The 19,299-nt window shown below is 40.2% G+C and overlaps 1 protein-coding gene across 3 annotated transcripts in view; it reads right to left on the bottom strand.

The window, feature by feature from the left end:
- Positions 1-2,405: 2,405 nt before the first annotated feature.
- Positions 2,406-19,299, bottom strand: part of LOC135498477 (homeobox protein Hox-A7-like) — a 38,101-nt gene continuing 21,207 nt past the window's right edge. For all 3 annotated transcript variants that reach the window (XM_064788781.1, XM_064788782.1, XM_064788785.1), the window contains 2 exons: positions 8,890-9,497; positions 2,406-4,817 (listed from right to left, as the gene is read on the bottom strand). In XM_064788781.1, coding sequence (XP_064644851.1) covers positions 4,552-4,817; positions 8,890-9,487 — 864 coding nt within the window. In that variant the 5' untranslated portion in view covers positions 9,488-9,497 and the 3' untranslated portion in view covers positions 2,406-4,551. The remainder of the gene's footprint in view (positions 4,818-8,889; positions 9,498-19,299) is intronic.

The following is a 19,299-nucleotide window of genomic DNA, read 5'->3' as shown; positions in this document are numbered from 1 at the left end:
AGATGTCAGAGTTGATAGGACCTCTTCTGTATCATCATTTATCCTTTCGATCGTCTGTAGTTGCGATCCACACAGCTGCAATTTCCCCTTTCTTCGTCACGTCCAGGGTTGGAGATAGTTTAAAAACGTGTTGCTTTAAACGTACAACCAGATGTAAACCAAATCGATTTCGAATGTTTCGTGTCAGCAAATGAAACGACGGATTTGCAAAATTATGCTTTCTAAAAGAATGCTGAAAATGAATGAATGCTAAAAATGAATGATTAAATGATTCCTGGTGTCGGCCAGGGGAGAGCAGAAGGTAAATTCCTATAGATGAAATTTCGTAGACATCATCATCGTCGCTCCCAGATAGTTCATACAATAGTTCTGGTGACAAGAAAACCCAGTATGACTCCGATAATTTCTGTGATTCAACATGGTCCTCGGCCACTGGCACGAGGCCAGCACCTTCCTGACAAGCCTGACTCAAGGTCGACTCATCCTTTCCGGCTTGGGAAAATGCTAATCCTTTGAGGTGATGAAATGTTCAACTAGGAGACATATAGTCCATTTCAAGGTCTCACATTTGAGATAATTCATTTACAAGAACACGTTATCATCGTAACGACACGGGGAGAGTTGGAAATTGTGATAATTTAGAAATAATTTGAATATTTTCATCTTGCGCTAGCCATGTCAGTAGCGAATTATATTGAAAACAGCACAACGACAAAAGGGATTTCTCGTCAACATAATCCTGTTAATGACCGTCATTGCAAGTGAGGATCATTGGGACGATGCCGCAAAGAACAATAATTGATTAAACTGCAGTATTTGGTGTATCACGCACTCTTAGTTACTAAGGTGTTGTCATGATAGTGAAGCTTTTGAAAACCCTCCATCCTTCGAGGTTTTTCCGTTCGATAAAAAACAACAACAAAAACAGATTCTTAAAACCTCTAACAATTTTTCATTTTGCTGAAAAAACCTCTTAACATGTCTAAGAGTTTATTTTAATCTTCGAAGGATTTTCCGAAGCGCCAAAGCCTAATTCATTTCTAAAGAGTGTAGCCACCAAAAGCTGCACTGTGTAAAAGGTTAACTAGGTATCCATTACAGAAAAAAGGAGCAACGAAACACTTGAGTGTCAATTAAATTCGCTTGCGAATGAGCGAATGGCAATGCACCTGACTTTATTAGCTTTTTAACAACAATCTTTCATTCTGAACCGAACTCATTGGAGAACCCCTCTCCTCCCGGGGAGCACACAGGACGCCACATAAAAATATACGGGTATTCTGGGGTTAATAGGTTCACCAATGATATATCCGTTTATCCTTGGCACACGAAAAACCTCATCAATTTCGTGGGTGGTTTGACCACATGTTCCGTCAAAAAGAGGATGATGGCTGTCCAGGAAACAGTAATGCTCAGGTTGGTCATCAAGAACAGGGAGACCGGGATTAAAAATGAATACGTCCTCGGGCGCAGATGCCCCTTTCCACTTCCTGGTCTTCACGAATAATGATAAATGTCAGTGAGATAGTAGTATACAACAAATGAAACATTACCCAATGATAAGATCACCTAGTTGGCAATTGCTGTGTCCCTTTGATGCCAGCGCACATTCACTTCTAAGTACTAAAGATAAGCGTAACCATCAAAAGGTATTTGCTCAAATCATCCTTAATTTTCCAATAGAATACAACTTTGAGTTAAAACTAACACTAACTTGAAACTAAAATGGCCCCACGACACTCGGCCAACAATATAATATGCACACAATAATATCATTTTGAATCTCACTCCTGCTTTTTAGTATTCCTAACTGTAAATCTATCCCCCAACGGTCTCACCCGCCTTTTTTAGGGAAAGCATGAAATCAGTGTCTCCTTGCCTTATAATGTAGAAAAAGGCCGAACGCATTTTCTCGTAAATTAAATAATGATAACCTACAAGAAAAACGGTCTCTTTTGAAGTTTGGGGGAGTAATGATAAACACGCCATATTTTGACAAAAACTATCATTCAAAAGCCTCATTTCCCTTGTTGATAGATACTTTATGTTACCGGTACACACGTTTAGGAAGAGCACGCAATTATCTCGCTTTGCATGTCAAAAACTTTCCCTCTACAAGGCCGCTGTGGAAGTAAATCATCTCGCACAGCTGCTTTCTCCTTCTATGGCTAAGCCAGGGAGTGGTATCAAAAAGCACAGGGTCTCCTCTAAATGGAATCTCCGGAGTAGATGGGGTGGCTGTTATTCCGCGACGAGCTATAACATGTGACTAAGTGGAGAGGGGTTGAGCTAATAACTTAAGCGAAAAAGTCCCCTGTGGCGCGTAGTCTGTTTTCCAAAACAGTAAAATTGCTACCCCCACGTTTTTTGATTCCTTCATCTGCAGACAAAAAAAACACTTGCAGTTTAGACAAAACATGTAATATTTATTCACAGTCACTATACTGATCTACAAAATAAAATCTAATACAATTTAAAAGTGTTCATTTGAAACCAATTTTGACAAAATTGCTTGCAAAACATTTCACCATTTTGTGTCATATGATTTACACCAATTTCCACAAATTTAATTTGAATTGAACCGGATTGGCAGACAACATATTATCTCATGACCGAGTAACAAACCTTGTCCCTGCCAAACTCCTAGACTTAAGTATATCAAAATCGAGACTTAAGTGACATAGGATGAGGTTTCAGTGTTCTCCACTGCTCATTTTGATCTGAAATTGTTTTCTTTTTCACTTACCACCAGACAAAAAGAGACTAAACACAAGGCAGCTGTAACGGTTTTTCTATTAAAAAACTTGTCACATCACCGAACCAAATATTTCGACCACTGGACCTTAAATTCTAAAAATAACTTGAATCTCACAAAAATCTTACCACCTGACCAAAAGAAAACTGAGTGGAAAATACTGACTGGGCTTGAAATTTAAGACAGGCCATGGCGTTCACCGCCGCCAAGCGTGAATCCTTTAAACTATATAGCCGTTCACGCAGAATCTACCACTTTACGCTCTACACGTCATCAAACATACATTACATCAACAATACTGTTACAATACGAGACACAAGTACTTCTAATATTAGAATTTTACCCTTTCACAATAATATTACCCTTTTCCAGCCCTTTTCTGACTGATCTATGGCGAATAAATCGAAAGCCACTCGTATTATGTATTTACCCTGAATTGAACTTTGAGAAATATGAAAGGGTTGAAAGTTATTAAATCTCAAAATACATGGCGTAGTATCACAACTCCTTAGTCTATTGCCAATTAGAATTATCAATGTAAACATGACCACGATACCCACCCAAAATAATCATTTAGAAGTAATGAAAACTGAAGCTAAATAGTGTACAACAAATTTCAGTCGAACGCATTCCGTTCATTCAATGAATTCTTGCCTGTTTTCAATGTCGATTTTTCTTTTAGTGATGTTAGCTTTAATTTGAATAATCTTAATAATTTTGAGTCCTTCGTTTATTTTTTTTTTCGTTGACCGTAGCCTCAGAGCATCTTATGGCTCACTGAGTTCGCCCAAAAAAACACCAAGAGGTACAGTTTGAGATAGGACTTATGCAATCCCTTCTCTTATTACTGATGTATCCCCTACATTTTCTCATACACACTGGCCGTTAGTCAACTCGTGTTTTTTGTTTTGATTATGCAAGTTAATAGAAAAACATGAAAAAAATCCCCTGTCCTCTGAAACTGTTATTCTGATGAGAATCTTTTCAAATTACCTTTTACAAAAACACATATTGCGTCCATTTCATGGACAGGCAAAATCTACTTCAAAGTGCAGGCTGGTCGCTGTATGATTAACCTCTCGTTGTCGTGGGACAAGAAAACTCCTGAGTTAATTGTTATAATACAGACATTCAGATCCATATTTCAACTTTTGACATAGAAGCATACAGATGATGCAATCGCTGTATTCCACAAGACTGCTAATAAGCAAATAAGCGTCGCCTGTTATTCTGCACATCTGCTGAGCAGTCAGAGTTTTGAATTTTGAAGCATGCCGCCTAGGCCTCTGCTGGCGACGCCTATGATATTTTTGCCAAATCATTTGAAGGCTTTTGAATGAGATCAGCCCGCGTTTCGCCAACATTCCACCATAACTTGCCAAAACCACACATACACTTCAAATAGACTAAGTACAAAAGGAACCGAGGGAATGTGTTACTAAAACAAGCAAGACTTCTGACTTATGTTTGCTTGGGTATACATATAACTGTAGGTTGGGACTATGGGATACATCTCTCTGGAAGTTTAGCCTGGCGTCTAACATTGCCAACATGGCATACCTGGTGTAGCTGTTTCAAATGGTGTGGCATTGCAGTGATTATTTGATACTGGTGAACGTTTGGAAGTATTTTCCACCACTGGCAGTCACTTGTACAGGCGATGCACTGAGGCAAAGTACATTTGATCAAGGCAAATTATGGCAAAATGAGCTGTAAGCGAAGGTATAAGTTCGAGCAGGACCCGCCACGCCGAACCTTCTCACACCACACTGACCTTGATGAGTCCTCACGGCCGATCAGCCCGTAGACTTGACGTCTTCCGTCTCCGTCGCCTCCTCCTCCTCCTCTTTGCAGACAGTCCCATCAGGCTGCTTGTTTTCTTTCTTCCACTTCATCCGGCGATTCTGGAACCAAATTTTAATCTGCCGCTCCGTCAGGCATAAAGCGTGAGCGATTTCGATCCTCCGTCTCCTCGTGAGATATTTATTGAAATGGAACTCTTTCTCTAACTCTAAGGTTTGGTACCGCGTGTAAGTCTGCCGCCCGCGCTTTCTGTCCGGCCCTATGAATATAAAATGCACGCCAGTGGTAATTTGATAATCTATATTTGAAGTATAATGGTGGAAAATAAAGTTTATTAGAGTCAAAAGAATAGATAATTGGGTCAGATGCCATATACATCATGTGGATACATTCAAATACTGTGTATGCAGTGCTGCCGCCTGGATAGTATGAATAAAACCATTGATCACGTGCATGTCTGCGTATTTGAATAGGCATTCTTCTTGACCACCCAGCTATGGCCCTGGTCATTTAAATTTGATATTTGGATTTAAATGATGATATTTCGTTTACAAAGAGTGTGATTATCATAGTCATAGTCATCGTGTTATCCGCCGGAGCACTGTATTGCTCTTTCTATCTCGACATGCTGCATACAAAAAATGCACGAGCCACTTACTCCACATTTACGCGCTACTCTAACTGCAATGGTCTTTGAATAAGTGAGATTTTGTGGGGCCCAGTTGGCAAGCCAACTATTTGGTAAGGGGTACCGTCAGCTTTTACCATTTTAGCATTTTACCACACTTGTCGTTTTTTGCGTAATGGCTCATTCCATGAACTCTTCATATGCTGTGTCAGCAGTTAAACGGCTTGCTTAATATCATATCAACAGATGTGTTTCACGCCATGTTGGGCATTGTTAAATCTTTTCCCAAAAGTGATCGGTTGATAATTTCAAATTTTGGAGCACTGATATTTCATCAGCAACAGCTTGTTTTGTTGCTATTATTTCGGAAAGTGACCTTAGATTGCAGATGGATAAGACCCCATGCATGGCAGGGACAACATTTCAACACATGTGCGACAAATAATATCGCTGAATAAAATAATGATGTTAAATTTGATAATGCACAGCCCTATCTCTGTATCTCCAATATGGCGCGTTCCGGGCGAAAGTATTCGACCTGCCTTAGCGTGGAATCCTTTCATAAAAAAAACGCCACAGTTATCAACCTTGCAATGAATATAATGTAACCTCATAAGTTACCGAATATTACCCCGTGTATTTGAAAGCATTGATAAAATAACGCTCCTAACATTTGTCCTTCGGACACCATGTTGATTTGTCACGGGACTGCACATGCCTGCTGAACATTTATTTCCATCTCCCAAAGACCACATATTTTACAGATGATTTCTCTGGCGGCACTGGCTAAAAAGTTAACCATGAAATAATAATGAGGAGTGTGTTGGCAGACGTGACAGTCTTGCTGATATAGTAGCTGTACGCATCGAACTTTGCTGGGACTCTAAATCTAGAACAGAAAATTCTTCAAAACCTCGTGTTATTTTGCAGTTGAAAATATAGGGTATAAGATGCATCATCCCCTTCAGACACACGAACACCAACAACCAGGGTGTAAAAATATCTGTGATCAGACAGTCATCGAATGGATGAATAATGGGGCCCTAATACTCGTAATGATAATTCTTGTTATTCGAATAAGTGCGATCAGCTAATGATGATAACCCACCCAAGACATCAAATAGCTCTGAGACTATTGCTTGACCGGTTTCAAAGAAGGATTAGCCGGTCATTATGCGAGGATGACTATCATTTCGCGATGTTCAGAAGGATTGAAAATGGCCATGGGCTGCTCAGGGGAATAAGTGGCTGATTTATACACACTGGGTGTATAGGGTGTACCCTTTTTAAATTTACTTCGAATAAACAAGATGGACCGTCGAAAGCTTTCATAGTGGTATCCGTTTATACATGTGTTGATCCAGGAGAAAGTGGAACTAAAGGGAGATACTTTGTGTTAGAAGAAGGAATGGTCGTGAGAGGAATGTCAAAATCAAAAATAGAAAGGAAATTTGGGTGACACTGACATACTCTTAATGCCGTTGCTGGAAAGAGCATCAGAGAGCACAAATGTAACAATATTTTGATTTGATAATGCGTGTATGTACATCACTGTACATTGTGGTATTGTAACAGCCGCGGCTTTATCTTCATATCAGATAGACGAGACGAAGCTTGGGAATTTGTTTTTCATGGTGTAAACGTGGTCGCTCAGCCACCAGATCAGAGGACAATATTTTCAATCTTTAGGAATAACACATTCTGACATCCAGGGATCAATTTTAAATGCAATATGATAACAAAATGATGGAACACCTGCGATTTCAATAGTAGGCTGATCAGATAGAACAGAGATTGGGATTTGTCTGTCGGTGAGGTCGTCAGTCGTAACAAATAAATAATGAAAGATTTTCAAGCAGCATTTGTTGAATTCAATGGATGCCGTGATAGATAACTCAGATTTTTCAGTGTACAGATTATTGTATTCATGCATCATTGTCTCTTTACCAACCAGGGGTTCGTTGCCATACATGTGCACTGTCCGAGCAATGCAATGTCAATCCCCTTCCAATAAAAATGTATTTGATATAGGAAAACATATTTATCTATCTGTCTGCGTTATTATTTGGCTAATAATGTGACGATTAAATAAATGATACCATTTTCAAAGTGCTCTTTTGCACATTAGAACCAGTAGAGTTCAAAAACACTCAAAACTTTGAGTCACACTGCTGCATCAAATGATTAAATCATTTGCTATGATTGAAATATCAAGATTGCTGTTTTCAAGACCATATTCAAGTCGTACTAAGTTTTGTGTACACATTTTTGCCCACTGTCTTCTTGGACAGACAAAGCCTAGTGTAAATATGTGATTGACATGAAGGACCTTTTATGATACATAATTTACCTTGATTTTATTCTAGGATAATGGCGCTTAAAAACAAACATGGCCGCCATAATACCCGGATGTAGATGTTAACACGCATAGTGTATGTTGTACATCAGTGTATTTACCGGTATATACTTTTCATGTCAATAACTGTATCCCATTTGAAACCATAATAATCGCGTTTTCATGGGCAACCGATCCCATGTCATTAAAGATAACCAATTTGGGAAATATCCCTTTGTAATTGGTCAACAACTTAGCCCCCTACACATAGAAGTGCAAGTAAACCGTGTTGAACTTAAGTGGCCATCTGGTGCTGAGGCGTTAGTCATGGAGGTGTGATGTTCATTGAGTTAATCACTAAAGATGGCGGATTATGAGAAGCGATATCAAATCAATATAGAGAACATAAAACACGTTCGAGGGCCGATGGGCGGATAGAAGTGTGGCCTGTTTGACATTAAGTATTGAGCTATTGACCAGAATGTCGGATTCTTCGAACTAATATTAAAATATATATTCCACAAAGCCCCTTTCATGCAACAATATGAAAGCCACCGTCCATGACCTGTAAAATGCATTTTTCTGCTAGTTTTGAATGATTATTGAATATTGAGAATTATTTCAGAGGTATCTTAAACGCCTCAACTTATCTGATATCCCACACCATCTTATATTAGACTGTCAATGGCACATTCCAGTAAAATCATATTCTTAGAAGGAAACGTTTACAATGAAGGCGTTATCATCAAAATTTAAATCTATCGACCTGGTGTTGACAAAGCCCTTTACCTATGTAAAAGGTCTGTCGAAGATTTAGAATGGGCGGACATTTTACATATCTTGGCCAGCCACCTTCCCATGACAGTCAGAATTTGAACTGCAAGAAGTGAAGAGAGTAGGCCTGCGCTCGATATTGCCTTTGGTTAAAAAATATTAAGCCGCCAGCACTTGGTAACCACCGCATGAAAACAATACAGAATACATCCACATCATTATTGAACGGAAGATATATTAAGCAGCCGCAGTGACTAATGAGATCGTACCGGATTGACTGGGTTGCCTGGAACTGCGCAGTACTGCCCGAACAGCCTTGTCGTTGCGATTGATTTTTCTTGCCCATTGGCCCGCTATTACTGTTTTGCCGCACCCAACAATCACTGACGGAGCTAAGAGGTAAAATAAACCTAGAAGATAGTAGTTGTGCTGAAAAACAGCTAAAGTATGACAGACCTATACTTATTATCATTCCCTCGGGAATCGGTGGATGGTAGTTTAACTAAAGGGGACGGAGAAGTCTGTTAAGAGGAGTGTCACTTCTGTCAAGTTAGTTGATTGGCGGGTAACATGCATGGGAAGAATACTACTCACCAAATTGTGACTTCATCCAGGGGTATATCGGCATCTGTTGAGGCAGAGATTGATTTCCTTCTGAATGTTGACCATTTTGACACGTGTCCCGGAAATTTTCACTAGCCGTCCGCGAAACACAGTTATAGTCCGGAACATGGTTCCCATTTTGGTTTGAATTCGTGAGGTTTGTTGGGCTTTGAGAGTACTCATTTCGGCAGTTCACCGCCGTAACTGAGTTCACTGAGTCTTGTGTTTGGTTGTAGTATTGGTGAGCGGGTTGCGCCGCTACGGTACGGATATCCCCGCGGTCGTACAACGCCGAGTATCGTCCACAGCTTCCCTCGTACGGGGCAGAGTCGTACGGGGAATAGTCCCGGTGACCCTGGCCGGGGTAGTTCGTCCCCACAGGACTACTCACATGAAACTGGTCCGTATTGTTACTCTGTGCCGTGCCAAGATAAGAACTCGAATAATACGAACTCATAATTTGTGTTAATTGGTGCTCCTGGATGACATCCGCGGCAAAATGGTCGTTTGGGCCTCTGCGCATGCGCGTCAGCGATGGCGGCAAAACATCAAAGGAATTTCCTCGTTGTGACAAGATATCGATTGTCATCCACCAGTATCTGTAGTAGACGAATAAAAATTACAATTAGTGACTAGAGTTTGTAAATAGACACTTGAGCAGCATTGCGGGCCTACCATCGTCGTCGGTGCTCTTCTCTATTTCCAAGGCAGAACTCTGCCTCTATTTGATTTCTGTCTGGAGATATCAAGTTGTAAATTACTTCGGTAATAAACATCACATAGGGCATAAACTAGAGTCTGTGTCATCAAATGTTTGTCGAATATACCAATGCATTAGCGTGCTATTAATGTGCCGGTATTTGGCAAGTGAGCGTGACACAGCAGGCGATGCAAACACAAGCCCAGGATGTCCCGCCATAGTCGTGGAGCAGTCGTAAACCATTCACAATGGTTCGATGTTCTTTATGGTTCTTCCTCCTCAGATGCGAGCTTCTCTTTCAATCACACAGAAGCAGGTGGCCTGGTGGAGAAAGGAAGAAGTGCTGGATTGCCGGGGGTTTCGCTTGCGAAAGGGTCAATAGCTTGATGTCGGAAAGCAGCTACTGCGAGTGACAAATTGATACTTCTTATTCTTAAATATTTTGAACTGATTGCCAGTACATTATGACCATCGCCATCATTGGAGATTGACGCATGAGACATAAAAAGCACCCACGACTCCCGATGGCAGCAATTTTCAGAGCCTTTCCCCGATGCATAATAAAGTGTTCCAGCCTCCCACCGCAGTGTGTCGGCATCTTTGATGTTTCACCAGTAAATAATGTCGAGTGCGATTGCAACGAGGCCATGCAACTTGATGTACACTGGCGCTGTAAATCAGTCGGTTGAGAATATAAATCGTCATAGGTAATAAACTTGAAGCGAAGTGTAGCGAGTGTTTTGTCTGTTTCTGTCTGGGGCACTTTAGGTCACTGTGTTGGTGTGGTAAATGCTTACATGGCCTGCAGCTTTTTTCCGCAGGAAAAGTTTGGAACATGTGAGTCCAACATACCACCAGCAGAATGGAAAAGAGCTAACTTTTCCATTCTACAACTAGCCACAGCACTGCAGTATAACTCTGACACCCGTCGAACACCTTCAATTGCATCCAGGTTAGTTTGTCTAATAGCCGCTAAGGCACACCCAAAGTGTCGTAGCGAGTCCAAAGGTTTAGGCGTCAAATCAGCCATCAAATTGATAGGTTGTACTTGTCCACTACTTTTGTTCGCAGGATTAGAAAATGTGGAGAGATATGACCATTGGAACCGAACCAAGGCTTCACTTGTTTACATGACTTTCTTGACTCTTTGGACCGTTCGTTTCAAATATGCAACTTCTTTCCGGAATTTCACCTAACTTGTGAAACCTTTTTTTCTCAGGCACCAGCCGAAATACCCATTAAACTAATACTTTGTAGTTTCACGATCTTGTCATTCGTCGCCAGTCCGGGAACCACTTGTAATAAGTATACAAGGTCGTTTACATAAGAGGTCAACTGCGCAATGATAATACTAACGATAATTCTGATATAGGCCATGCAGCGCAGAAGTGCAGAGACTACATACAGCAACTCGTTCATAAATCTCCTGATATAATTAACTACCCATTTATCCCATAAATCTACTGCAGCAAAAAAACGAGGCAAAATTTCCTTTGATGTGGATCCGCTCTGGCTGGGTTAGCGAGTGCTTTGCGCTTTTTTGCTTCGGGGTAACGAACTTGCCAACCTGTATGCAAAACTATTTCTAGATTGTTACATAGATGCTAATAAATAATCGTTAAAAAAATCTCCATGGAAACTTATACACGTTCTCCTTGCCGTAAATATTATTTTGGATGCCTGTGGTGTAACACAGTCGAGAGCTCAGAGAAACAAAGGTACACTTCATCCGCAATTAGTTTGCCGGTGAGGTACACCACTAACTTGAGAATCTCTCCTTCCTTCAGAAACCTTTCAACATTGGTGGCTGGACTTTGCACTGTTTTTAACCAAAAGTCAAGTCGTGGCAAATGACACAAATAAGCAAGCTATGGATATGAATGATGGTGACCTTTTGACATGACGTTTGAAGTGTCTCACTTTGTGATACTCATTAGACAGTCTTGAGTGTTTAATTAGATAATATACGGAGAGTGTCTACTTGAATGTAACAATAAGGACTTCCCATCACCGCAAGTCAAAGAACTACGACACGTTCTGCTCGAATTCGTCGAATGCTATTTGTGATGATGACGACTCATGCCTTTGCATTCCCAACTGAATCAGCACCCGAGATTCAACAACGCAATGGACATGATGTGACACAGCAATAATATAGAAGAAAAAACACTCACCGACGAAATCAATGTATACCGGAACGTTAGAATTGCGTTTTCACGAATGATGTCAGTTTACGCCTTCCCTGGGAAACAGACAAATTGACAAATAATCTCGGAGTTCCACGTGCACTCCATTGAACTATCAACTGCGTATTTACCGCCCAAAATAATTCATCAGGGATCTCGCTCACCGAATGAGATCGAGGAATGATTCTGACGAGCAGCTTTGAGCACGGCCGAGATGCGTTAAGGAGATTTTGACAAATGAGTTTTTCTTGAAACATGCGTTTTTGCCCATTCCTGCATTGGCGTGGTGAAACGCGCGCTGTTGGTTGGTTATTGTTCTATTAGTGGAGAAGAAAGAGGCAGAACAGAGGTGATGGCGGTCGACATGACATGCGACCATTATTGAGAAATTAACCAAAGTAACCTCCGATAATAGAAATCTAACTTCAGTGCAATGGGCGACCTGCTATCATTTAACTGAAAGGCCCTATCCATTTCTTCATTGAACAAGTCATATCGTCCGGCGAATCAGCTCTCCTCTTGCTGCGGACATTTCCGTTGTCCGCAGGTTTCACGAACTCATTTGCCAACAAGGCTCGAGAATTTGTTTTTCAAGGGGCTTTAAATATTGTATCTCTTTAGATTTTAACAATGCGCATAGAATAGAGAAATGTTCTACAAAACAAACCTTAATGAATTTTTCAAGCACAGACGGATACCAACATGCTTAACACCATCCAAGTCACCGGGAAAATCTATCCACATCCCCCTTAATTTACAAACTAACGACTCAGGCTTAATATATACAGGATCATTTTTTTCTCCTTGAGTTCGTTATTAGCGCCCGTCTAGATGCCAGACCAGATTCGTCTGCGAATCTCCTATAAATATTTGATGAGCAGGAACGAAGATTAATTTGTCGTTGGTTCATCGTTTTTGTTTTAGGTGTAGTCAACATCGGCTTTCAGGTGTCTCGGAATTCACAGCGTTAAGGGCCAAGTATGTTTATTTCTTTTGTCTTGACGCATGCTCTCATGTCGTAATCAATTGTCCTTTTATACCAAGAAAGGATATCGATATCGAAATGAACGTAATGCTGGTCACTGCTTCGGATGTAGACCCCTTTCCTCGTGACATATCCTCAACTGCTAAACTATGGACCACACCCAAACCTTAATGGTTACATACATCCACAGCGAGTAGATCGAAAGTGCCAATGTCAATGACTCAGTTCACGCCAGAGAAATATTTGATTCTTTATATAACCACTTGATACTAGGACCGTGTACAGCATGTTACGCTTTGCAGTCAGTATGCAAATTAGGTCTGTGAAGAGCAATATAAGCTTCGCTGCCAGCATGCAAATTAAGCTCAACATGTTAGGGCACCATATAGATGCTGGGCACAAATTGATGCAACTAACGTGCTGTTCGAAGATATGAAATATGTCTTCCCTCTTAATAGCTTGGCAACTTTTGAGGCCAAGGAATATATTATGGCATGTCATTTTGAGCTCTGCGATATTTTACCGCCCAAGGATGCTAACGGGTTAAAAGACTGTACTAATGCACACAAGTAATTAGCCACGCAGAGTCCCATCAATCTTAATCATTCTCATTTTACGATCCATATTATAATGATTAATTTGAGTTCAAAGACTACATTCCATATTGCAGTTCAAGTATATACGATGGATGAATGCTCAATGGACAGATGAGTTATTAGTAGCACAACACATTGGATTGTGCCAGTGGTAGGCCGATACTGCCAGATTAGCTGTTGACAAGATTAGAGACATTGTCATTTGAAGAATTTCAAGGCCGAGCACCTTGGGTTTTCTTTCTTCAAATACAATAGGTGTTGTTTAGACCTTGACAATTAAGAATACGAGGAAGTTGTCAAGAAAGGAATATTGACTACTATGTAACCTTCTCGCCAAAAAGCTTAAATTGCCAATTAGCCAATGTCAGCCAATGAATTTTGGTGCCCAAATGCCATTCCCACTTAATCTTATTGTGGTTTAAAAAACAAAACACAACACGTTCGTACACTTGATTGCCAATTACGGGGTGATCAGGCACGCCCAGGATTTTCAATCCTCATTTTGGTACATTGTCTAGCCAAGACGAGGTTTTACAATAAGATGGCCTGCTGAGAAAATGAAACGTGGGCCTTAAGAAGGAAGTACACGGTGACAGCTCAGTCCTGATAATATCGTTGAGATATATTGATATTTTCCTGTGCTACTTTTTTTTGAGACGTACATCATGCTAAATGTGGTGTAACATTTGATGTATTTGCCTTCCCGTTGTGGCCCATTGTCTCTGACAGGATCCGTACACTCGTTAGCGATTTTTTGAATGTCAAATTGAAACAGCGAGAGTGCAAACAAATGGATGTGTATTAGCGATTAGTTTCATCTTAAATTGACCAAAGCTTCGTACATTGTTTAGTCTGTTACGTACACTGAAGTGCATACAATTTGTGTTTTAAAGCGTTGGTGAAATAGACAACACCCATGCATTGTTTGAGGGTGTCAAAAGTGAATTACCTCCCTACCTTGCCAGGAAAAAATAAAGTATGGCCATTAACCTCTCTCGATGAGCTATTGTATTATTATCCCGACAGAATGAAACAGTGTCCACGGAAGACAATGGTTCATATTTTACATTTAGGAGAGATTTACAACCTTGTGCACTATATCAATTGGTTGCTTGGAAACCAATATACAAATCGTGTAACCGAGTGAAATTTATTGCCAAAAGGTGCCGTTATAAAACGTTTGACATGGTATTCGTTTTATGTGAGGACAATACGTTCGGAAGTGGCCATGCTAGACCTACTAGGGAGATTTGGCCTGCAAGGTCCAAGTCACGTCCGGGATCACGATGGGGTCTCCGTTGAAAGGGAATATTACTTTCCTTAATTAAGAAAATCATATTTTTTCCGGGAACGTAATTGTATCAACTAAAAAAGACATAACTTTCCGATGCTCCTTTAACCCGAGAGAACATTATTTGGATGGAATATTATCTAATTCATCAAGTTGGACATGATTCATGTGGCACTTCATGCTTCCACTAATAAATTTTCCAACCAAACTAATTTGTAATTTCTTCAAAACGGCATGATTGTTTTAGTGAGCAGTGTTCCTTGTAATTAGAGGAATACGACTCTAAAAGGTAGAAACCATATGCAGTTATTGCCATCTGCTTTCCCATACACTGTGTTGGCCATGGTTACATACTGCAATGTACTTGGTTCAGGTGCTGACCATCAAGCACATTCTGTCTTTCCTAGAACTAATTGCTTGCTGACTTCAAACATGCAGAATAACCCAGTTTGCCCGCTACTTGCGAGGCATTTCGTGCTTTACATGGCCTCCGGCCTACTTTGCACGCTTGTGCTCTACTCTGCCTGTTGCATGCTGACCGTAAAGCTTATCATGCTCTACATTGGCCTACTTTGCATGTTGGCCACGAAGCTTACCATTATCCTCTACATGGGCATTTTATATGTACGCATTTAGCTCTACACAGGCTAACATTGCCTGTCTGCGAAGCATATCATGCTCTTCACGTCAAATGCATGCATGCTGGCTGCAAATCTTATACTCTCCCTTGCTGATCATGGAAACTGTACATGGCACTGGCATGCTCTCCGTGAAGATCGGCTTAGCTTATCGTACTAAACAGGACGAATTTAAAGTTTACTACGAACTGCAAAGCATAGCAGTATTCGTATACTGACCGCAGAGCTGTTCTTGCTCTGCACAAAACCTGCTATGCATGCTGACTGCCAATGTATACTCTGACCATGATCAATCTACCTTGTACGACCAGTAGACAATTATTAAATAATGGGTTTTTCTGCACTCTTTTCAGAACCGAGTTTTTGCGTTCATTTTCCCAACGTCATATATAATATAACGAGATTACCGCACTCAATTCAGATACCCCCACTCAAACTTCAAACAAGACCGTAACACTGGCCCTGGATTCATTAGATGCTATATCTCCCCCGCCATGATTTGCTCATTAACCAAAAGTGACACTTCACACTGGTAGCAAACAATGTCCAAATTATTGTCATCCGCCCGATTACAGGAATAAAGACAGATTATCCTCTGACATATTCTCTGAGAGATAAACTTCTTTATATTGGCATGGAGAATTCATTTTCCACCATCGGCAATGGAGAGATACGACAAGTCAGTTTTTTTATATTCTGTTATAAATGTGACTTGTCTGATCCGCTTTCTTCGCCATTCTATAGGCGAGAATCGGTGTCTTAAGATCTTCAACAAATCATGATTTTCTTAGTAAATCACGCGTATTCTCTCATAATTATCGTGTAAATAGGCAAAAACAGACATTTTCGTCAGCTCTATGAAATGTTATGACATTTATCAGACTAATGGGGGGCTTTTGTCAACCTGTTTTGTATTACAGCTGTTTTGAGAGTTATTAGGCTGTTTGGACAATAGCTTGGCATGGGTGAGGGCAATTTCTTTGTACATTGCAGAGCAGCTTATTAGCTCCTCCTTTGTTGTAGATTTTCTCTCAGAATGGCAGAGTGAAGCACATACTTGACATTTTTAACATTTAATCCAGCATTTTTATCAACTATCTGTAATCCTAGGCATGTGTTATTCTTGGTCGTTATGACGGGTACAGGTATGTGGCGGGCAGCACCCCCCCCCCCCCCCCCGATGTCACAGAAAAACGTGCTTATGATGCAGATTTGGAACAATGAATGTCAAAATTGCTGCACAAATATTTTGGACATATGTACACACCATCAACGGTCTTGCTGTCCGATGTCAGTAATCTCTTCTAAGACTGTCAACCAATGTTCATCTTGGACTATCGGCAAGATGGTAATGAAAGAGTGGAAAGGAAATTATCAACAGCCATAAAACCAACGAGATAGGGGCTCAGTAATTGCTTGTATACATCAATGACATGGAAACATGCCCTGAAGATTGCATGTATAAGTAGGGTTGTTTGGATTAGGTCATCTAGTTAACCCTGGATTGATCAGGCGTAGAAGAGATGCTGAAGGATTTCCGGAGAATGTCCCTGTCCAATAACCTTGTGAAACAGAGGCACAGTGTAGGTCGAAATGGCTCTCCTAAAGCTGGTTTTATGTACATTGTACTAGATGCGAAGAAGCTAGGGGTAGCCCTCCTCCAATCCGAACTGACCAGCTAAAAATTCATAAAAAGTTGAAAAAGCAGCAAAGTAATGGAAGTCGGGGGAAGAGGTCGAAATTTACTTAGTTGTCAGGGACAATTATTTGAAATGTTCTTCTGAGGTGCTCGAATAACTATTTTCCTCTCGGAAGCCAACAGAATCTGAAGTCGTTTCGGTAAGATAGATTTTTCGCAAGCATCTGGAGCCATCGCACGCAAAATGAATTGTAAGCAGTTTCTTCTCAGGTAACGACGCTCACCCATTTTCAATGAACATGGCATGTTTATTGCCAACCGGTCCCCTGGCGTTTATTAGTGAGATCATAAATTTGCCAAATTAGTAATCAATCTGAGAAATGTTGGTTTAATTGGGATTAGAAATGCTTATTTTCTTCTCATTTGACTCCATTTGGTCTCAATTGACAAGTCTTCTTAAAATGCACCAAAATGATTGGCTTAAGGATACTAGAGGGAAATCAAATCGAAAGAAAACAAATTGGATTGATTATTTTATCAGTCTTCTTTTGGCATGTGCAATATTCTGTAGCTGAGCTCGAAACAACAAATAATAGAACTCTCCTTATTAAGAACACCCATGGGACTGGAAGAAGCCATCCTTGATAGCGAGAAGTCTTGATTACAGAGGTCCAATTCAATAAGAATGTCCGATGTCAGACTAAAAACAGTACTATTACAGTACATGGTGTGTCAATGTCATCCCATTTGAATTCACTTTTCTTTTGCCAGTTTTGGAACTCGTTATGAATCGTCATGATGAAGAGAGAGATGCAAATTTCCCTCGTTTTCCTTAACGAGGTCTTATCTCACACCATCTCTGGTTGAGATAGACCAGGGTGAGAACTATCAAGAGTCGATACACTCACCACACCAGATTGCATCTCAACATTGCTGAATGAAGTGCTGAGGATCACTCATCGTCTTAAAACTAAAATATCTTACTTTCGGAACAAGACAAGAATAAATAATTTTGATTTCCAGTTTAGCTCAGAGCTGTTGTTTTTTTCAATCTAACAACGCACGGTCCCACACTACAGTGTTTGCAATTTATCAATAAATAGCATCTTGTGGTTTCGAACACCCGTAGACACGAGAATATTAAAAATCCCATCACGCTGGGCTGGCGCAAAATGGTTGTAGTGCCAATTTGTTGTTACTAATATGACAAACAATAATGATTCCTTGGAGGCCGGGTCTGTCGAAAACGAGGATTTGTCTTCATAAAGTTAGGAGTACAAATCTGTGGTTTAGACACCAGGGATGTCATCAGTGGTTAGAGGGGAAATGAGCATTTGATGGGAAATTGGTAACAGCGTTTTGAAAATTCGGATATTAGTTCAGTCTAAGGATATCTGGGATTATGGGACCTCCAATGCCCCTTGTGTGTTTATCTTCCTAAGAGATAGTGTGCTCTACAATTGACAGGACTTTCCAGAAACACATTTGATTTTGTCCCAGGAACGTATTCAAATTGTTTCATGTTTTGCTGGAGTTTGTATTTCGTTATGTGATGAAGACATATCACTTCCTGAATGAATTTGTGTCATTTTCACTCTGTGAATAATAATACTGAAAGTTGACTCCTTTAAGGAAGAGACTCTGGTTTGCGAATAGCAGATCGTTGAAGAATTGTTCCAATAGTTTGTTTAACAGGGTGTCGTGAACTCATTGTCCTGGTGATCAGTTATCAGATGGTTAAAATTGTAATATGCTTATCGCTAGAAGATTTCAAAAATTTTGACAGGACCTCTCTCCTTCAATAATTTCAACATTATCCACCCTTACGAAGGAGATACTTGTAGCACCAACATTCATTCATCAATGCCAAAACTTCGAAATGTACCGCAGATGGAAAGGATATACATGTTTTTTACATTCTTCGAAGATACTTTCTATTCAGAATCGTTGCGCTTTAAATCCGTTTTCTCATTCATTAATTCACTAGTTGAACCTGATATTTACCTATCTGCTTGTTAAAACCAGGAAAGAAATTTCGTAAAGGTGTCACTGTTAATTGACTAAATTCAGTGTTGGCTAAATTGCTTATTGGTGATATGGTATTTGCTCTAAACCTTTAATCGTTTTCTACACTTCCTGTTGGCAATGCAAAACACACCAACCCACTTGATGAAAACGAGCATCTATAAATCTTAGTAAACAGAATAATGATAAACTATACCGATTGAGACATATATCTTAAATGACATAACGCGAGGAAGTCGACTAAACTAGTCTTAAATCTCCCCTGACAGATGTAACATAGGTTTCCTCGTTTATAGATATATTTCAAGTGAAGGTAATTGAGGGAGTGACAGTCGCTTTTC

The sequence above is a fragment of the Lineus longissimus genome, chromosome 13, assembly GCF_910592395.1.
Source record: "Lineus longissimus chromosome 13, tnLinLong1.2, whole genome shotgun sequence".
In the NCBI taxonomy this organism is placed as follows: Eukaryota; Metazoa; Nemertea; class Pilidiophora; order Heteronemertea; family Lineidae; genus Lineus; species Lineus longissimus.
This window is presented reverse-complemented; position numbering and strand designations above follow the sequence as displayed.